The sequence below is a fragment of the Camellia sinensis genome, chromosome 6 (genome assembly GCF_055761805.1).
Source record: "Camellia sinensis isolate YWXY chromosome 6, ASM5576180v1, whole genome shotgun sequence".
NCBI classification, from domain to species: Eukaryota; Viridiplantae; Streptophyta; class Magnoliopsida; order Ericales; family Theaceae; genus Camellia; species Camellia sinensis.
The window spans coordinates 127,673,387-127,695,918 of NC_138966.1; the positions used below are offsets into that span (position 1 = coordinate 127,673,387).

The 22,532-nt window shown below is 32.3% G+C and overlaps 2 protein-coding genes across 2 annotated transcripts; one reads left to right on the forward strand and one right to left on the reverse strand.

Annotated features, from left to right (window-relative positions):
- The first annotated feature begins 1,478 nt into the window (after window positions 1-1,478).
- LOC114305759 (glucan endo-1,3-beta-glucosidase) lies at window positions 1,479-10,261 on the forward strand. The gene is made up of 3 exons (XM_082876429.1): window positions 1,479-1,539; window positions 7,006-7,298; window positions 9,527-10,261. The coding sequence occupies exons 1-3, from the start codon at window positions 1,479-1,481 to the stop codon at window positions 10,175-10,177; spliced, it is 1,005 nt and encodes a 334-aa protein (XP_082732555.1). The 3' UTR covers window positions 10,178-10,261.
- A 356-nt stretch (window positions 10,262-10,617) lies between these two features.
- Window positions 10,618-20,047, reverse strand: LOC114305724 (uncharacterized). The gene is made up of 5 exons (XM_028250861.2): window positions 18,251-20,047; window positions 17,446-18,149; window positions 17,276-17,365; window positions 11,678-12,427; window positions 10,618-11,184 (listed from the first exon to the last, which is right to left on the reverse strand). The coding sequence occupies exons 1-5, from the start codon at window positions 18,354-18,356 to the stop codon at window positions 11,038-11,040; spliced, it is 1,797 nt and encodes a 598-aa protein (XP_028106662.2). The 5' UTR covers window positions 18,357-20,047; the 3' UTR covers window positions 10,618-11,037.
- Window positions 20,048-22,532: the final 2,485 nt, after the last annotated feature.

The window sequence follows — 22,532 nt, forward strand, 5'->3', positions numbered from 1 at the left end:
TGATGTTAGACAAATCTAACAATATACATATCAAGTATGATTTTTGTTATTGTTTCTACTAAAAAAATTAATCACATTATCACTTTATATCTCCCTATAACTCCATATTAACATGACCACTTTGCTATTTTTTTTTTTTTTTTTTTTTTTTTTTTTTTTTTTTTTTTTTTTTTGATGAGCGTGATCATTAACGAGTCTTTAAGACTGTATCCTCCTCTCACAAACTTCATAAGAAAAGTTCATCGAAAAGTCAAATTGGGAAATCTAGTCGTTCTAGCCACGGATGGAACCAGAATTTTATTATTGGAGGGGTCAAAAAAAAATAATTTTTGTCAATTTATACACAAAACATACATGTATATATAATATTATATAAATAAATTATATATACATAAAAAAATTTAAATACCATAGAAGAAATTTCTAATAAGATGAAGATGTTTTTTTTGGTGTAAAATAGAAAAAAAATTCAAAATGAAAGAAGAATGAAGAATGACATATATATTTTTTTATACTGAGGGCCATTTTATATATAAAATGATATATATATTTTTAAAATTCAATGACAAACAATAATTTTCAGAAACAGGGAGGCCATGACCCCCATAGTCTCTCCTAGTTCCGTTCCTGCTTCAGCCAACATAAACTTGTCGATTTCAACATTGGCATTATCGTGATCCTCAAATATGGGGAGAAGATGTGCATCTCTTCAAACTGGAGAGATTTTCAGGAGGAGTTGCTAAAGCTACCAACAACTCATCGGTGTATATCCCCTTTTGTTTGGGAGCTCGAGGTTACGTAGGCACGAACTTTGCAACTAATGAATCAAAGATTGCTCTGTAGATGATTCTACAACGCTACGCGTTCACTCTCTCCTGCATATGTTGTTGAACTAATTTTCTGTGTAAATTAAATAATTTAAAATAAATTAAACAAAAAATAAATTACTTACAGAATTTATTTTATCGAAATGTAAAAATGTAAAAAGATCAAGTCGAGTGTGTGACACTCTATTTTTAAGACATATTCGCTCCGCTATACGGTGCTTACAGATAAAAGACGTCTATCTCCCAGGATATAATGATCTCTACAAATTGTAATAGCATTCTAAACAATTTGTACGGCGAACCTAACATGTATTCTATACTCTCTTAAATATTTCTCCTAAAAAAATAATATGAAGAATAATAAATAATGCAAAAAGAGAACAAAAGGGAAGGGAACAGATTTTCTGGATATTTTTTAATTGTCAAAAACCTGCTGGAAATCAACATTTTTTATTTATATATACTCATAACTTAATTAGAAAAATCCCATTAATGAAGTGTATTCATTGATTTCACACTCAAGGCTTTCAAACACTAGGTCAGCATATTACGTATATATAATCGTATGATCTCCCAAGCCTGTTGTATTATTGAGCTTAATATACAAGCTAATTTTAGCTTGTTCATTTTGTTATTATATAGACCATAGAGATGATGGAGCACTTGTTCATCTTTGTGTCAGCAACAACAACTCAATTGCTTCTCTTTGCTGGTAAGATTCCAAATTATCTTTGTCAACCCACAAATATGGGACAAGGGGGTGTTGCTGTGCCTCAAGGCACAGCAGTAACTGCTGCCCTCTTGTGAGAGATTTTTTCGAGTGTTTTTCGTTTATCTGAACCGTTCATATTGTAGAATTCGTCCATAATATTATTCCTATAAAAAATCAAGTTAATCGGATAGTCATAACCCTGTGATTAGATCCTAATTATTTTTAAAAATTTATGAAAGTTATGTTAACCGTTAATTTTTATATAAACAAATATGCTTTGTTTATAGTGCTACAGATATCCAATCAAATTGATTTTTTGTATGAATGATATACTCGATGAAGCCTATAATATGAACGGTTCAGATTATCAAAAAATAATCAGAAAGAACTCCCACAAAAGGACAGTAGTACCCCCTTCTCCACAAATATGTGGGTCTGAAATTGAATTGTTTTTTAGTAAAGAATTGTTATTATTTTTTATTATATATTAATTTTAAAATACAAACAATGGTAGAAAGTTAGAATGGTGATTTGGTTATATTACACCAAATAGAACCTAAAGAATACTCAAAAAAATATAGATTAGATGAAATATAAGTCTTAAGAATAAGATTTACTAAAAAAGCTACAAAAAAAATTCCAATATTTTTTACATTTTTAGACAGACCAAAAAAGTATTTAAAAAAAAAATCAAAAAATAGGATTTTTTTTTTTTTGGTCTTTACCTTTAGTAAACTTTTTTGTTATTATTATTTTTTACTTTCTAGATCATTCCATGCAAGACAAACTTAAAAAAATTAAAAAATAAATAAAATAACACTCCAAACAAGTTGAAAATCAGGAGATGTACTTGTAATTTACCTTTAATAATTTGATTCACTGAACTAGTTTTTGAGAATTTGAAAATCAAACCAAACAAGTTGAATCAATCGACAAAATAACACTCCAAAATATATTCATATAATAAAAAATAAAAAAATTATATTTCATTTTCAAAAAATTAGTCCTCGCCTGCCCACTTGTGCCATTGTTTGTCACGTCACTGGCATTAATGGTGTTAAATAATTGCTCCCCTTTTTCATTTGAAAAATGTTTGGTGACCTGAATTTTTGTGGTTCGAATAGCTCAAATGTGTCAAAACGATGTCGTTTTATACCCAAAACGACATCGTTTTGGATGTTTCAAGCTATTCGAATCATGATTTTTCGAATCACCTAACATTGTTGTTTCCATTTTCGTGTCTACAAATTTGACTTCAAGCTCTCAACTCTTCTAATCATACATATTTTTAAGGAGAGTTCTATATACACTTTAGCAAAAAAGTAGGATATGCTTGGATTTGAAAGAGGAGCATCAAAGAAAAATGCTATAAGTTCTGAAATTTTTATTAAATAAATTATTAAATATCTCATATGGGTGTGGAGTCTACAAATTGTAGATCCCACACTCATGTGAGACATTTAGTCATTTATTTAGTGAAAAAATTTGTATCTCTAACATTACCCGACATTAAAACCTAACTAGTGTTATTGAGAAAATATTTCATGAAGGTGGGGTAATTTATACACCAAATTCCTAATTTGATCATTGGGCATAAAAATGCATGAAAAATAATTAAAAGTTTGAAGGGGAAAGCCTCTTCTTTTTTTTATAAAAAATAAAATAAAATAAAATAAAATAAAAATAAACTAATTGTTAGACTACATATATGGCATCATACATGCTAAATTTCATGTCAATCAATTAGATGTGGAGATATTTTTATGTACTTCAAATAAGAAATATAAATGTAAATATATGGATGAGAAAACTCTTTTAACTCCAAGGAGCTTGAAATTTGACAACTATAATTGTCATCAGATTTTAACGGTTAGTTTATCAAAATGAAAAATCCGAGTGATAGTTTATTAGTTAGTTTTCTTTTGAAATGAAAAATTGACGTAGACAATTAGGGGACCTTTGTATATTTTACATGTATGAGCACTTACCATGGCGGCTTCTTTTTTTCCCTTAACGGCATTACAATTTTAGAAGGTAAAAAACTTAAGAGGCCTAACATATAACATTAAATATTAAAAATGGTATTTATTGACAAACTCTTCTTCACTTAGTTATATTCTACTTAATTTAAATTATTTTCTTATATTTCAATAAGTCAACATAGTTACCAAAACACCCCTAATAATAATAGGATAAAACGCGTATTAATGTTCACATTGATTGTGAATATTTTCATAATGTAAACATTCACATTAAATAAATTTGACAGTGTGGATGTTCATAGCATGGAACATTCACAATAGTCCAAAATAGTGCACACCAAGTTGCTAAAGATTCAAAAAATATTTTTTACAATAAAATTGTCTATAAATTTTCTTAAATATAAGAATTAGGATTTGATAGATTAAATGTTCAAAATAATAGAATTTATTGGAATATAAAAATATCTTATGAAGTAATTAAGATACAAGTACTTGATATAGGATTTTCTAATAAATTCATTTCTTAAAAATTGTGAAATCTAAAGTTTATTAACCTCGGAAATTACGGTAATACTAAGAATACAGAATCTAAATATAGAATGAGACACAACTCTTTCACAAGAGATAGGTCTCACATGTGAATCCCCCACATGTAGACCCCACCCCTTATAAAAGAATTATGTCTTATTCTATATTTAAATTATGTACACATAGATTTATTCTAAAAATTAAGGACCCTAATCTTAAAAGTTGACCCTTACAACTCTCAATTTGCATACAATAGTCCTTTAAAGATAATTCCTAAACGATTCTAGACTCTAGATTCTACAAATTAGGATCAAAATTTATTATCATTCTATATTATATATTTTTTATTTGGCAGTGGCTTTGGTCCAATCCAAGATCGGACTGGACCGTGCTATTGGGTCCGTGATGGCCCACTACGGGTCCCGTTTTTATAATTCGAACCGTTGAACGTGTAGAACTCATCGAGTACAATATATCTGTAAAAAATCACGTTGATCGGATATCGATAGCTATGTGAACAAAACAGTTTTTTATCAACCGTTAATTTTTTCACCGTCTATTTTTTTTATACAAAACTGATTTGATCACATAGCTATTGATATCGATCAACGTGATTTTTTACAAGCGTATAGTACTCAACGAGTTCTACACATCAAACGATTCGGATTATCAAAACATGCCCAAAAATGGACCCCATGGGCCGGACTAGACGGATCCAGTCTTGATCTCAACTTGAGACAAGCTGGACCCTTTTTATTTATGGGTTAAATTTCTCTCATATTGCTCATCTTAACATGGGAAAGCGTCTGGGTTTAATAATTCTATTTTGGAACCGATTTTAGTGATTCGAATCTTTCATTTTTTAGAACTTGTGGAGTAAAATATTTATTTAAAAAATCAAGATGATTGGATATCGGTAGTTATATGTTTGAATCAAAATTGTATTACAAAAAATAGATGACGATTCTTGAAATTATATTTGTAATCTATTTTTTAAAAACAAATATGACTTAAACATATAACTATCGATATCCAATTATCTTGATTTTTTACATTAATATTCTACTCAACAAATCTTAAAAAGTAAACTATTCAAATCACTTAAATCAATTCTAAAATAAACTTGGTAAATCCAAACACTTTCTCAAATTAAAATAATAATTTAAGAGAAGTCAAACTCTCTATTTATATATCATTACTCATAACTTAATTAGGAAACCATCACTACTCTTAAGGCCTCGTTTGGGAACAGATTAATTTAGTAATTTTTTAACTATTTGGTTAAAATATGAGCTAAAAAAAACTAGTATGTTTGGGATGACTTTTTGACTTTTTACGAAAAGATGTGCAAAAAGTAGAGAGAAAAGAGAATTTTTGACTTTTTCATATGGTTGTTGACCTTTTAATTTTTTTAATTACTTTTTTACTAAAAAAATCACTGGCCAAATGAGGCCTTAATTAGGAAACCCTTTAATGAGATGGATTCATTGATTTCACACTCAAGGGTTCCAAAAACTAGGCCAGCATAATGTATATATGACATGATCTCCCTAGCCTCTTGCATTATTGAGCTTAATATTCAAACTAATTTTCACATGTGCATTTTGTTATTAGCAAGGTATTTAGACCATAGATATATGATGGAGCACTCGTTCATCTTTGTGTCAATAATAACAGCCCAATTACTTCTCTTTGCTGGTAAGATTTCAAATGACCAGCCTTCTTTCTAGTTTGAAATCGGACTAGAATATGTTGTTGGATCCGATTTCGATAATTTGAACTGTTCAATACGTAAAACTTGTCGAGTATTTCATATTTCTGTCAACGATAAATATGATTTTCAAAGTAAATTAGTGACAGAAATCTGATCTGATCAAGTAGCTATCGATATCCAATCAATGTGATTTTTTTTACAAGTATAAAATACTCGACGAGCTTTACACATTAAACGGTTAGAATTATTGAAACAGGACCAGTACTGGACCCCATGGACCCAACAACACGATCTAGTCTAAATCCTATTCTAAATTATCTTGTTGACACTTATTTGAAGGTCCAAAATTGACTTTTTACTGTGTTTTTTTTTATAAAAAATAATTTAAAAATTCTCATATTTTTTACATTTTTAGACAGACCAAAAGAGTACAAAAAATTAATAAATAAATTGGTGGGTTTTTTTGTTTTTTTGGTCTTTATCTTTAGTGAAAATTATTATTATTATTATTATTATTATTATTATTATTATTAGTTAGATCATTCTACGCAAGATGGACCTGGAAAAAAAAATTGAAATGGGATTATCCTTTTTTCTCTTGTTAAGCTTTTCTTACCCTTGTGTTTGAATCGTGAATAATTAAAAGAGGGAAAAATGAAAATGACATTTTTTAATAAAATAAATTTGTACACTTTTCTTTTCTTTCTCTTCAAAAATTATTCTATAATTTTAAAATTTAAACAAAACTTACAAAAAGCTAGTCCTAAACGATTGGAATCACTCTATTTAATTTTGTTTTCAAATTTTATGTTCTCTTTTTTATAAAAATAAAAATAAAAATATTGAGTTTGTTTTATCTTTTAATAATTTTTTTCACTAAACTAATTTTTAAGAATTGGAAAATCAAACCAAACAAGTTGAATCGATCTGCAACACCAAAATAACACTCCAAAATATATTCATACAATAAAAAATAAATAAATTATATATTTTGTTTCAAAAAATTAGTCCTTGTGTGTCCACTTGTGCCATTGTCACGTCACTGGCATTAACGGTAGTGAATAATATCTCTTCTTTTCTATTTCCGTATTTACAAGTTTAGCTTCAAGCTCTCAACTCTTCAAGGCTAATCATGCGTATTTTTAACTAGAGTTTTTTGTTATCGATTTGTATTTTTAACTAAAGCTTTTTGTTATCGATTTTTATGTTCGTAACAAAACTATTGTTGTTGTGATATTGCAGATGCCGTCCACATCGGGGTCGACTATGGGAGGCTTGGAAACAATCTTCCAGCTCCAAGAGATGTAATAAACCTTTACAAGAGGTGTGGAATTGAATCCCTCAGGATTTATGATCCAAGCCCTCAAGTTCTTGATGCATTGAGAGGTTCAAATCTTCGAGTCTCAGTTGGTACCAGAAATGAAGATTTACCGAGCCTTGCTTCAAGCCAAGCTGCTGCAAATTCATGGGTTAACACCAATGTAGCTCCTTACAGAAACAATGTCAACTTCAATTGGATCACTTTAGGCAATGAGGTAATACTCTATCCCACTCATGCCAAATCGTAATAAGGAGTGTTTGGCATAACTTATATAAATATACTTATTTAGGTTATATCACCTCTCTATTTTTTTAAATATATTTTCATAAAAAATTAAAAAATATACTTATTTAGATTATCACAAATACCACCAAAACCATTTGTGTTTTGAGTTAGGTCTTTACGGCTTCAAAATAAGTTGTTAAACATTTTGAGGACGTTTCCATTCCATTATCAATGGCAATAAAAGATTCATGTCAACCAATTTTAATTTTAAGGCCCTGTTGGGTAAAGGTCAAAAGAGTCATTTGATTTTGAATTTTTTTGTTTTCAGTTTTTTTTTTTTGGGTAAGTTTGTGCCAATTTTTTTGGATAAACTACTAACAGATCATAAGAATTGGATTTAATTATCATCAAGTCCTATTGAAAATAAGACGTAATACAATCGTCGTTAAAAATAATTTTTTGTGACGATTTTTTGCAAGTAGCTAAAAATTAATAATTTGTGACTTTTTTTTGTCACGATTTTTATAAATTTTATTTCTAAAACTTATAATTAGTAATTTTTTTAACGATTTTTTTAAATTGTCACTAAAAGTCAAAAAATAGTAACGTTTTTTGTGATAATTTCTTTAAACTGTCGCTAAAACTTAAAATTGGTTACATTTTTTGTAACAAAATTTTCAAAATGTCGCTGAAAATTAACAATTAGTGACTTTTTTAATAGTACATGATGAAAATTTTCATTAATTATCATAGGACCTATTAGACAATAAGTCCACTTAGTAGGACTTACACGTAAGTCTCTTTTTTTTAGGTACTTATAGTTTTACATGATCTAAGATCGTGTTTATTTAGATAGATTGGATAATTGGGGATTGTAATACAACAGACTGATAGTCCTGGAATACATAGTCCCTAAATTATTTCACTAAAAATGATGTGTATCCTATGTTTATTTACTGATGGGATTAAATGTATGGAAATGACTATTTTAATGAATCTCATGTTTGATTTAAAAATTATGAATTATATTGTTTAAATTGTTTACAATGACAATACTTAAATTTGAAGTATAATATATTTTATTTAATCTAAAGTATATTTAATTTAATTTTTATTTGAAATATATTTTATTTTATTTCAAAAAACACTTTTAATTTATTTAAATACGACATTAAAAATATATTTACATTTATGATTTTGCTAATACAAAAAAGAAAAGAAAAAAGTAAGAGAATACTATTATATATCATGAGATTAAATTTACATAAATCTAAAATAATTCAACATGTTTAAAAAAAAATTAAAATGAAAGAAAGAAATTTTATATATACTTGAGGATTAATTTTGTTATTTAACTAGTTAATCAGAGATTGGCTCAATTCTCCCATTTCTATCCCACACACCCCTTCCCATGGGATTGGGACTAATAGTCCGATCTTCATTTTTCCAACCAAACATTGGACTATCCACAAAAAAAACAAACAAACAAACTTCTAAATAAATAATTGTCAAAGTAACCCTAACTTAAGAAACAATCAAGGGTGGAGATAAAACTTATAATGATATTATAATTATAAACTGTTGATTTTATATTTTGATGACGTGCTACAATCTTATTAATAAATGAAATAGAGATCTTCATTTTATTTATGAAATGAACAGGGTGAAAATCCAAATGGAAGCTCATATTTTTATCTTTTTATCTTTTTTCCATCACATCACCTCTCTACTTTTCTGCACATCTTTTCGTAAAAAGACAAAAAGTACACTTTTTTAGAACACCCCAAACCAACCTCAGTAATAAACTCATGCATAAACCATTATTTTCATAACGTAAGTTTTGAATTTGAATAGTTTGCATCAAAACCCTAAGAAAAATGCTATACAAAAAAAAAAAAATTTAAAAAATTTAAAAAAGACAAAAAGTCAAAAAGTCACTATCCTATTTAAGTCACATCATCTTATTTAAGTCACATCACCTCTCTAAGACTAAATAAGTGTACTGTTTGACTTTTTAATAAATATGGGTTGAGTTTAGATTGAGTTTGAAGTGATGTGTTAGAGAGGTGATGTGACTTAAATAAGATGATGTGACTTAAATAGGATAGTGACTTTTTGACTTTTTATCTTTTTTCAATCATGCCAAACTTGGCACTTTCCTTACAAACTCACTTACAAACTTTTCTTACCTAACCGATGTCTGCCGGAATGTTATAGGTAATCCCGGGACCTTATGCCACACACGTTGCACCGGCCATAATCAACATCCAGAATGCTCTCAGATCGATCGGCCTAACCGGGATAAAGGTGACCACAGTCACTTCTATAATCCTAGCCAGTTCTTACCCTCCCTCTGCAGGAGCCTTCACTAGTGAAACAACTGCAGTGATGAGAAATGTGACATTTGTTTTGAAGCAAACCGGTGCACCCATCATGCTCAATGTGTACCCATATTTCGCCTATGCCTCAGACCCAGCTCACATTTCATTAGACTATGCCATGTTCAGTGCAAGAACACCAATTGTAGATGGGCAATTCCAGTACTTCAGCCTCTTTGATGCCATGGTTGATGCTTACTACGTGGCATTGAAGAGGATCGGTGCAGGCAGTGTTCCCATTGCTGTGTCAGAGACCGGTTGGCCAACTGCTGGGAACAGTCCTTACACGAGCATAGCCAATGCGCAAACATACAACAGAAACCTTCTGAACCATGTCACGAGGCAAGGGACACCGAGGAAGCCTGGCGGGATCATGGACACATTCATATTTGCAATGTTCAACGAGAATCAAAAACCTAATGGGATTGAGCAAAACTGGGGGCTGTTCTATCCCAACATAAGCCCTGTTTATCCATTTTTACATTGTTAAAACCTTACTTTTGTATTGAACAAATTAAAACAGTTATAAATAAGAACTGACCATGGTACCAAAAGACCATGGTTTTAAGTTCAATAAGCTTTGTGAAAACAAACATAAATACCATGGTACCAAAAGACCATGGTTTTAAGTTCAATAAGCTTTGTGAAAACAAACATAAATATACATAAGTATTTTTCTTGGGGCCCAAACTTTCTTTCAATTGTTTCTCTTGGTTTAAGGATTAATGCAAATGTGATTCCATCAAATGATTGATTTCATCTTTCCAACCTTTTTTTTTTTTCTCAACTGATTTCTTCTTTTACCATCAGATTCATTCTAAATCAGTTGCCGCCGTCATGAACGGCCGCCATATACAAAAGACTTTAAAAAAAAATAAAAAGACATAACATTAACTAAGCAATAAAAAGAGAAACCCAAAAAACACAAAATAGAAAGAACTTCATGCCTTCTATTTCTTTTCCCTGTAAAATTGACCACTGGCCAGAATAACACCACAAAGCTTTTCTGGCTAAAATATTTCCGTCTCCCAGAAAAAGGAAAAAAAATTTACCCAAAGTCGCCCACAGCAGACTAACTCATCATCCCCCTAACCTACCATCTTTCTAGCCAGCCTTAAAAACCCAAAAAAATATCCCCAGTTTTAGAAGGCAATATGGGGACTTCTGTAACTTATTGTAATACCGTTCAAACCGCAGACAACATATCTGATCTATCCACTGCTTTCATGCCCCTGCTTGTCAGCAGCTTTTCCTCCAAAACAAAGAGATGTGGTAAAAAAAAAAGAAGAGAGAAATAAAATCATCTGCCAACAAAACTTGTAACTTTCCAGTAACTGTACGTGAGAGAAATCAGTAGATTCTTGCTTCGGTTTCAGATTCAGACAAGCTCAATTCGGAAGATGCTCTGCTTGAACCAGTCGTGTGAGATTCAGTAAGCATTGGAAGTTTCAGCTGCAATCCTCTACACAGTTTCAAGGATGGCCTCAGTTTCATGCACTGTATCAGAGAAAAAACAAACAGAAAATGGGTAAAATGCTTTATCCATTTCAACTAATCAAAATAAAAAAAATAAAACCCGTATACATTGCTGTAAAATCCTTGTTTCTAATAGGATCCGGAAATTATCTATTGACCATGAAGTCAAGAATTTGAAGATAACCCCAACTGGATTTAATCGCACACTAAAACACTTAGACCAGCCAAATAAAAAAGATAAAACAAAGAAGGCGATAAACAGTGTTGTCCAGTTAATCTAAAAGCAACTCTTCCCTCATTTCTCAATAATCAGTTTTTTCAGCTTAGTTGAAGTTATTTTTGCCTCATAAATTGTAAGTAGAATTTGCACCAAACACTCCGACACAAATCTCCAAATAAAATATTAAAAAAATAATAATTATAAGCAGCCACATAAGCATTCTTTTTTTACTTTTTAGAATTTTGAAGGGGGGCTGGGGGGCACTGTAAACTACATCAAAGTAGAGCTTGTTACCTCCTCATAAAACGCATTGATCTCCTCCTCTGTAAGGCCATCATCTTCTCCATCATTTTCCTCCCAACCAAGAGAACGAAGAAATGCAGCCTCTTCCTCATCTGGATAAACTGCTCTGTTAAGGCACAAACTTCTCTCCCTTTCATGAATATCCCCATTGCTAGTCACTTCACTACCGTTCTCAGTAACACAAGGACTTACAGGAGCACTAACTCCCTCGACTACTACACCAGATTTCTCCACAGTGGGAGACGAGAAAGCCACCCTCGAATCTGGGAGGACGGAAGAAGTGTTCATTGATGTTTTCTTCCTCATGAGATTGAAAAAATCATTCCGGCTTTGAGCCTGAGACAGGGAGGGTCTCTTTTCCACACAAGATCCAGAATTTAGAGCCACAGCAGCTACCTTACTTTCAACTGTGGAAAGCTTTGAGTTATTTGGGCTCTTCAAAGGAATAGAAGGGGCCACCGAAGCAGGAACAAGCTGACTGTTTGCTACTCTGCTGGCATTGTTAGTTGGGCTAGATACATCCTTTGTCGTAGAGGAGACACCGTTCTCCCACACTGACTTGAGTACAAGAAACTTCCCGGCATGAGATGACCTTGAAGCATCAGATCTGACTTGTCCACCACGAAGAGATTGATTAGCAAGTTGGGATGAGTGGGGCTGCGGCTGCACACTCTTGGAAGCCACAATCATCTCACTGGTTCTCACCACCGTTTTAGACTTTGATTTATCAGAACTAAGAACCTGAAAACACAAGGCAGATGCTAATTGGTTATTCAATAATCATACAAACCATTTGTTTCTCCCTAAGAAGCACGGACACTTCTAAGAAAGTAGCATGTCGCGTCCGGATACTTCCCAACACTCGGACACACATGAGACACATTACGAGTTCAAATAAAATAACCTTGAAATCCAATAATAAAACAAAGACAAAGTAAATTTATATATATTCTCCTCCTTTAGACTTCAATAATTATTATATTTGACTCAAATATTCACATATATAATATGACATAATAACTATATATCCTTATATATGACATACAATAAAAATATAAAAACTATAAATTTTGCACATCTCATATGTGTCAATGTTGTGTCCTATACTTTTTGAAAATTTCCATGTCGGCATGTCCATATCGTGCCATGTGTCTGTGCTTCTTGGATGAGGTAAAAACTATAAACACGATGGTGCTACATGCACCAATTAATGTACACACTAGTGTACCAACTATTGTTATGTCATTATTACTGACCCCACCTATTATATAAATTACAACTACCCAAAATCTCTAAAATTATGTCACATCATCTGTTAGTATATTAGTTAGTACATTAATTAGTACAAATAGCATTATTCTTGTAAACAACTAACTTGGAACATATTGGCCTCATTTGAGAAGTTGGCTATTTTAGTAGGCTATTTTAATTTTTGATTATTTTAGCAGGCAAAAATTTTTGTGTTTGGAAAGAGTGTTGGATTTTTTTGTAAATAGATGTGATATTTGTGCGAGAAAAAGTGAAATGATTATGGATTTGATGTAATATTGTCTTATTGGCTATTTTAGCCTATTTTATCTTTTTGTGGATTTTAGCCAAAAAAAAGTCCAAATCTGGCTTCCCAAACACCGCCATCAAATCTATGGAACCAAATTAACTAAGTAAATGCAACATAAACTATTGCCATTTTTCAAATAGGGAAACATAGTCTGTTCCCAGCTTTTACAAGTATCCACAAAGTTCAGATGGCTCAAAAAACAATTCTCATAAATTTAGCCAAGAATTGACACGTGTAAATAGAACAAGAAAATGAAAAGAATAATGGTTCAATTATGTATCAGAAAAATCACATCTTGCTAATGATTTTTTTCACAACACTTGCATAACTGTAATTTTCACAATAAAGCCACAGAACAAAGATTTGTTCCTTTTCTATAACAGATTGCACAATCCTACAAGATGATGTCTTCTCCGTTCAATCAATATGGGAGGATACTGCGGGCAGTTTTTGTGGTGATACCACATTATTTTCTACCATTCCCAGCTTAAGACATATATAAACAAATGAGAGATACCAATAACTTTGGATGATTACATCAACAAAGGAGACTTCACACAGATCAAAACAAACAATATAATCAAAATAAACAAAATCAAATCAAAGAACATTTGAAGATTGGCACCATCTAATCTAACTACGGTAATTACATATATAACTGATTAACAATTCTTAGGTGAGATGAGAAGCACAGCTTTTAATTCAGCTGGTCACAGTTTCATCGCTGGTTCACTACAATGGCCCGTTTGGTAGAGTTTTGGGAAAGTGATTATAACTTATAACCTAACAGCTTATAGCTTATAGCTGTGAACTTAAGCTGATTTTTGACTTATAAATTAAGCTTCTCCTCTCTCACTCAAAGAATAAGTTGATTTTTGACTTACAAAAAACTATAAACTGTATTGTTAAGCTGAACCAAACACATCAAAATAACTTAAATTAAGTTAAAAGCTGAAATAAGCTGAAAATAAGCCCCACCAAACAGGGCCACTATTCAATAGTAAATGTCCCCCTCCCCAAAAACAAAAACAAAAACAAAAACAAAAAAAAGGGGGAAAACAAACAAAAGTTTCACATGGACTTTGAAAAAACTTTCATCATATCTAGCCTTCCTCCTAATATGCTTGTCTTGTTGTCGGAGTTGCATTTGCACCTAAATTTTTACCAAAAGAATGTATCACAATACAAAAGCAACTGTCATATGCTAAAAGAAAGCCTCAACAGGCCAATAAGTTTTGGCTTCAACTGAAAGTCCCCACAGATTCACTCTTGCCATGCTCGTTCTCCATTCAATGGACCCATGCAAATGCATTGAGGACTTAAGAGCATAGGGTGCCTAGAGAATCAGCTTTGACAATGTTGCACTATAGCAAATTTGCACCATAACTCGTAAAAAAAAGATAGGGATTATAAGTAGTAAGAAAAAAGTACAGAATTTATAAAGACCCAGGAAAAGGGATAAAACATTACCACCAGTAGTGTTTAAATGATTGATGATTCTCGTTTGGGAACAGGCTATTTTAGTAACTTTTTGACTTTTTACGAAAAGATATGCAAAAAAATAGAGATAGTGATGTGACAACTTATAGTGACTTTTTGGCTAAAACTGAAGGTTGGAATAAATGACTAGTGAAGGCAGTTTGATACAAGTGAAAATTGAAATTTTATCAATAATGGCCAGAATTTTTTTTCAAAGAGAGAAGAAAAAAAAAAGGCGATTTAGTTCCAGAAAAAACAAAAGGAGCCTAGCCTCCATGTTTTCAACCCCTATCTCCCAACACTACCATTCCACCAATCAAATATAAGTTTATAACCCCTTTTACATCACTGTTAAAGACCCATTGCATGCCAAACAATGCAACAATTGGCACCCAAAAGTGAATATAAAAAAAAAATAAAATGAGAAACTGCCTCCTCATCAATCTTCTAATGACATTGTCAACCATATGAATCTTCTCATGGGCCGAATTACATACAAAGAAAGCAAACTTGGAAGGGGCTCCAACAAACTAAATACTTCCAACGGAAAAGTCACACCTCTATTCCCCATAAAGCTCCATAGAAGGACTTTACATCAAATCTCCCTTTGCTATTTCCAATCCACAACGAGGAATCTTCACCATTGCCAATGCCCCTGTACTTTTGAAGAAGGCAAAGAAGATTAGATAGTTGATCCTCCTCCCAATAGGCAAATTCTTGCTCAGCCCAATGTCCCAGAAGACATCACTACACATCAATGTTTCTCTATTAATAGCTAGTAGAAAATTTGAGGGAAAATATATCCAATTACTCATCTCCACACCCCTTGTGGCCCCAAAACCTCACCCCACCTCACCTTTAATATGAAATTTTCAGGAAATCTTCTCAAACTAGTTGAGTCCCCTACCAAATGCCCCTCCCATGATCCAATACCCCATGAAGTACCATATTTAATCACTACCACCCTTCTACAATAACTATGAAAATCTCCATAACCAATTCCCCAATGGGCTTTATTAAAAATACCCAACCTCATAATCCCTAGGCCTCATTCCCTTACTTGGGTGCACACTGTGCCTCGATCCACAAAAAGGAACTTACACTCTTCCCCTACATCAATTTTGTGTCCATGCTTCTCACTAACCATTATTGTGGTAATCCACTTTGTACAGATAAGTTACAGCATGTACATTAATAATAACCAGTCTACAAAAAAGATATATATAGGAGTAGCTAAAAAAAGAAAGAGAGTAGAATAAAGAATTTATACAAAGCCAAAAAAAGAAGAAAAAAAGAAAATTTTGTAATAAAACGTACGTGGCCAAGTGTCACCCACCAAGAGTGTGTAAATGATTGATAACATTCAAAACAATGACTAGCCAAGGCAATATAATACCACTGAAAATGGGAGCTTCATCAATAATGACACGAGTATATCGACTAATAAACAAAATGAAATTAAACCAAGTAGCAAAATTGAATCCCCTACAATACCATCAATGAAATTAAACATGTTGTAATATACATATAAATCATTGAAAGATCACCAATTATGTGTTCATGCTTTTCACCCACATTATTGTGGTAATTCACATTGCACTTATAACACCAACATTAATAATAACCACTACCCATGCACATACACACAAACCCACCCCTTAATTCCCCAACACAAGAATTAAAGAAATAAACAAGAAGAACAAAATAACCACTCAACGAAATTCATAGTGTATGGAGACAAACACAATTAGAAGACATGGAAACTACAAAATTTATGCATAATACAAAACCACAAATGTGACATAGAAACAATAATATATATATACACACATATATGTCTATGTGTTAGCAAGTATGCATCTATATCTATTACCAACACTATCTTGGATAAAGGGTGTCTTGTTACTTAAAAAATTAAAAGCATCACGTGAAGAAAACAAAAGTATGCATCTGAATTTCTTTCCTTTTTTTCACTTGATCATTTGTTTTCTAATAAATTGAACCCGCAGCATTGAAAAAGAATCTGGGTAGAATCCTGGAAATAATACATGGATTTTAACCTCATGATTCATGAATATGAGATACCTAAAGTAAATAAAAAACAAGTTCAGAGTAAAACAAGTGGGTTAAATTGAAGTTTGTCTCATTTTCTGTCTCAAAAACTTAGTGACTCAACCTGGCAATACCAAATTTAAGACTGATCAAAATTCAATGTACATTAACCAAATTCACTAATTCATAAGAAAAAATGCATTCTCACATTCTATAAATGGCTCTCCAATCCCTACAAATTGAAGTATAGGTCATTAAAAGGAGAAGCCATTCACACACAAAAAGAGGCCAAAATAAACAAGTGCTATATATTATGCATGTTCCTCATATGTATATCTTATAATTTTTAAAAATTTGTGTTGGCATATGTGTGTCTGTATTCGTACTCAGGAACTGAGCTTTATATCAGATATGTTTAACAAAAATGTAAAATTTAAGATGGTCCATTCAGAGAACAGGAAAAATTATCGAAGAAACTCAAATACGAAAAGTGCTCTTACCAAGCCTTTGGGCATCGAGGGTGTCATGGGTATTAATTGCCTGGATTGCTTTTTAGCTAATTCCTCAAGCCTCTGAGTCTTATCCGGTAGCTGCAGATTAAGAAAAATGTCTCCCCTTAGACCGGCCTTGGATGTTAATTACAAATTATCCAGGAAGAATTAACAGTTACCTGGGGGGTAGTACGAGCTTTAGATGGAGCCTGTGACAATGCCTCAGCCATGTTAAGACCTACCATAGAACTCGATGCCCCAGATGATGGGGTTGCAAACACACTTGTGGGCCCCATGCTATTGCTGCCAATTATGTTGGGCACCTCTGCCAGAGCAGAGGTCCACCCCTCGCCACCAATGAAGCCTGCATTGCCAATAGGCAAGCACTGTACAGCCGTGCTCAAACCAGGAGATGAAACTCTTCCTATATCAGGCACTCCTTGCTTCTCTCCAGTTCCAAGAGAGGGAAAATCTTTTTCAAAGGCATTTTTCTGGATGCTGCTAACAAGTATTCCTCCAGAAAGTATGCCAGTGTTGCTACCACCATTTTTTGAGTCCACTGCTCTTCGAGGTAACACCTCACCAGGTTTCCTACACACTAGTGAATGAGAACGCCTCAAGGCATCCTTCTCAGCCTTACTAATTAAGATGTCACCTAATGGATCAGAACAATCATGTTCCCAGAGGTCCCCAATGACAGACCTCTCTTTCCCTTTGTCACGGTTTTTATCACGATGACTTCTACTAAAACTACTATATGGATGCTTTGAAACACCATTACTGCTTGAACTACGGCGAGAATTGGATGAAGAAGTTTGGTTCAAAGCAGGAGTATCTTTATCACTTACACTCCTAGAACATCTACTTCTTGGAGAAAGAACATCTACAATAATAAAAAACATGAAAAATGCTAAATGCTAAAAACCAGAGTAAAAACAAAATCAAATGCAAAGCAAAACAAAACAACGGCAACAGTAACACTACCTGAGAGCAAAGATGGCGCAAAATGGTGGGCTGAATTGCCACCCCCACTGACACTTCCAGTACTTCTCAACCATTCTGGAACTAATGTGGGTTCACTTTTTTCCATGAGAAGTGAACATGATCATATATAACACCAAACAACAGCTAGCTTGCCTTTATATTAACCCTTCACCCGCAAATTTGTTATCTTTCGATTTCACAAGAAATCCAGAAACAAACCCCCAAATTTCTTTTCCCTACAAAACCAATCTTACTTCGCAATTGCCCCCAATTCCTCAAACAGTTCCAAAAAATATTTAAATAAAACCTAGATTTCCGTCCATCTAAACAAGACAAGTTGCCAGATGACGAATACAGCAGAAATGGCAATAACAAGTGTCATCACCACCGAGATGTCAACATAAGATTACTACTAAAAGCTTCCCTACCCCTCCATCTTCAATAAAAAAGACGGATTTGGAGACGAATTTAAAACACTCGCAAGACCCTCATTTCGTGCAAGGTTCAAGTTCGAGTATAGACCAATGACTACGATGAAAGTGAATTGAAACCGAACAAGAATAATAATAAAAAAAACCTCAATCACAAACCCTAGATTGCGAGTTTCCAAACCCTAGAGTCTCAAACAAATCCTAGAGATAGAAAGCGATGCAGAGAGAGAAACAAAGACAGAATCAACCCTACCTCCCTCCTGTGAGGTTGACGTATATGCCAGACGGGGTAGACCCGTACAGGGATCCGAGAAAACCCAACCGTTCAAATAACCGTCAAAGTATGTATGTATCTATTGTGAATGCGAGCGAGAGAGAGAGAGAGAGATGCAATGGAGACAGAGAGAGTTGGTGAAGTGTAGAGAGAGATTGGGATGGGAATGGAGTGTGATATTAGGGCAGATATAGAGAGAGAGTGAATTTCTGTTAGGTTTGGAGAGGCAAGGAATTGAACAAACGTATGAAGAACAGGCTACATATGTATTTTTTTAAGAAATTAATTTTCTTTGTTTGAATTTGTTTTTATTTTTTACTTTATTTTGTTTTGTGGTTCGTTTTCTTGGTCGCCACTCGAGACTCTTCTTTTAAATCTTTGGCTCATTGTACGTTATTATATGGTTTGTGTCGCACTTTCTTAGTTAAGACGTAAGATGAGGCCAACTTGAACACCCGAGATATTTTGGATCAACATTGCTACATATTTTTATTAAAAATAAATTTTTTTACTTGCTTTTTTTTTTTTTTTTTTTGGTAATAAAAGGTGATTAAGGGTTGATTTGAACACAACCAAAAAAAAAAATTTATTTGAAAAGTGACCTTTTTATAACACTTCAGTTAAAATATATTGTAAAAGTTGTATAGAGAATGTTGGAGAATTATTTTTTTACTTTTCACAAAAAAAAAAATTATAAATAGTAAAGAAAATATCAATGTGTGTGTTTGGTTTTAATTTTTTGGATTAAATTTTTTTAAAATTGAGTTTTTTTTCGTATTATTTTGTTTTTAGTGAATATTTTTAAAATTTTAAGTATTTTTTTATTTTTTTAGATTCACCGTACTTAGATGTATCTAAAAAGTAAAAAATTTATGAAAAAATATTTTAAAAAGTTAATAAATATATAAAAATACGAAAAATATATTGAATTCTCGTTTTTTTTTTTTTGGTATTTAGTGAATTTTAAAAGATTTTTTCACAAAAATTATACTTTTATGTGTATTGATGTTAGGTGTATCTAAAAATTTAAAAAAAAAATTTACTTAAAATATTAAAAAAATTCAGTAAAAATTAAAAAATACGAAAAATAATAAAGTAAAATTTTTTGAAAAGTGTTTTTAGAAAACCAAAAACAAGTTTATTTTTTATTTTTTTTACAAGTTTTTGAATTTTTGATTAAATTACTAACTTTCAAACAACCCCTAAAGATGAAATTAATACAAATGTCTAGGTACTTGACTTTTCTAGAATTATCAAACAATTTGTCGAAAATACAAAATGGGATTATATTGAAAATTCTCAAGGAAATATCATTATTTCTTCAATGATTCGCTAGAATATTTGCATATGTATTTGATTCTTAATATATCCTTTCTGATGTATCCAAAAAAAAAAAAAAAAGATTCTCAGTATATGTATATGTGCTCAATTTTCGACACCATTGTTGAAATAATCTTCTGTGTAAAATAAATAACTTGAAACCAAATCAAACAAATAAAAATAAATTACTTACAGAATTTATTTAACGAAACGAAAAAGTACAAAAATGATCAAGTCGAGTATGTGACACTCTCTCCTTAAGATAGATTCGCCCCACTCCAGTGTTTACGGATAAATGGCGTCTATCTCCCAAGATACAACGATCTTACACAAATTGTAGTAGCACTCTAAATAATCTGTACGACGAACCAAACCTGTGTTCTATATTCTCAAAAAATTTTCTAAAAACAATATGTAGAATATATATGCATAAGAGCACAAAGGAAGGAAATAAGAGAATTTTTGGAATCAAAAAGTTGCTAAAAGAGGGTTTGCTTTTATAGGCAAATGCATATTGAAGTGAACAGGTGCAAAATTCAAACTAAATAGATTCAAACTGAATAGGTGCAAAAACTAAATAAAGGGTCTGCTTTTACATATTCAAACTGAATAGGTGTAAAAATTCAAATCTATTTGAAACAGTTTTGAATCTGTCTGGGAAGAAATAAATCTGTCTGGTGCAATCTATGTAAACAGGTTAAAAAATCTATTTGAATCTGCTGGAAAATGGAATCGAAAGAGGCACTATTTGGACAGGAAATTTGAATTCAAATTTGGCGCAAAATTTGAGTTAATTTTGTTCCAAAAAAAATAATTTTCCCTCAAAAACTAAATTGTGTCCAAAAAATTAATATTATAACCGACCCGACCCACACCCGCGCCCGGCACGGCAGGCGGCGGTAACGCGCACGTGGTGGTTTGAGTCAAAGCCCACTTTGTCCATAACTCCTCTCTTCTACAAACTTGGGGTGCCCCTTAAGGACCCAACCCAAGTTTGTTCACCTAGAGCTTATAAACACATACAAGATTTCTTAAAGTTTCAATGTGGGACAATCATTTCAATAAAACCCACATTTTACTTTTTAATTGTCATTCCACGAATTCGAAAACGACGTCAACTTTCCATTCACTCATAAATGGTTATGACGAACCGTTTGCACCATGTGACTTACCATACGGTATGGAACATGTCACCTCTTTGGACCTATCCCAAAAAACATGTGGGTCCCACTCAAATTTGGACTTAAAGTTGGCCCAAAATAAGCCTATAAAAAATTATAATTTCCAACAATTCCCCACATGAATGGAATTTGACTGAGAGAAAATGAAATAACATGATCTTATTACTAAGAATACATAAATCGAAGATATTCTGCAAATGATAGGTAGCTTTTGGTTTTGAACCTTCCTTTGTGAGACACTATCAGGTTTACTAGTTAACCAGTGAACATGATGTCTTGAATTGTTTAATCATTTGTGTAAATCAAGACAGTAAAACTCACACAGAATATTTCCAGACACAGTTTAGCTCTCACTATTGTGTTCATTTTGGCACTGAACAACCTGGTCTTTCATGAGTGCTCTAAAGACTTGTAGCCCTTCACAAATCTGATAGAACGGGCCAGTTCATACTCATATAGGTGATTCTTATGAAGAGTATCCTGCCATACTCCACTAGGTATTCCTAGATATAAGAATCATTAAAAGTATTACTTAACCTAAACCGTTACAAACATCACTATTTCATCATAGAAATAAGTAGAAGTTTGACTCCCCAGTGATCCTTATGAGTCATACATAACTCGATTGTCCCTTTAAATCTAGATCTTGGGATCTCCAGTCAACTAGGTTGGGTTGCCGTTGTGGTACCACTTATTTAATAGGCTTAAGTCTCATTCCTCTCGATGAATTCTCAACTAACTCTCTTGCTAACTCTTTGGCTAGTGGATTCACTATGTTGTATTTAGACTTCACATATTCAATGGAAATAATTCCATTAGAGAGTAGTTGTCTCACGGTGTACATCGACGATAAATGTGTTCCGACTTGCCGTTATACATATGACTCTGTGCTCTACCAATTGCTGATTGACTATCATAATGTATTCATATGGCAGGCACTAGTTTTGGCTACATTGGAATATCTTCAAGGAAATGACGAAGCCATTTTGCTTCTTTCCCAACTTTATCTAAAGCTATAAACTCTAATTCTATAGTAGACCTAGCAATGCAAGTCTGTTTTGAAGATTTCCAAGATA

Excerpts from the sequence above, each read along its gene's own strand:
- LOC114305759 (XM_082876429.1), top strand. The coding sequence starts at position 1,479 with ATGATGGAGCACTTGTTCATCTTTGTGTCAGCAACAACAACTCAATTG. Across the intron at positions 1,540-7,005 it reads TCAATTGCTTCTCTTTGCTG|ATGCCGTCCACATCGGGGTC; the intron begins GTAAGATTCCAA and ends GTGATATTGCAG. Across the intron at positions 7,299-9,526 it reads GGATCACTTTAGGCAATGAG|GTAATCCCGGGACCTTATGC; the intron begins GTAATACTCTAT and ends GGAATGTTATAG.
- LOC114305724 (XM_028250861.2), bottom strand. The coding sequence starts at position 18,356 with ATGGAAAAAAGTGAACCCACATTAGTTCCAGAATGGTTGAGAAGTACT. Across the intron at positions 17,366-17,445 it reads AAGCTCGTACTACCCCCCAG|CTACCGGATAAGACTCAGAG; the intron begins GTAACTGTTAAT and ends CTTAATCTGCAG. Across the intron at positions 11,185-11,677 it reads TCAATGCGTTTTATGAGGAG|TGCATGAAACTGAGGCCATC; the intron begins GTAACAAGCTCT and ends TCTCTGATACAG.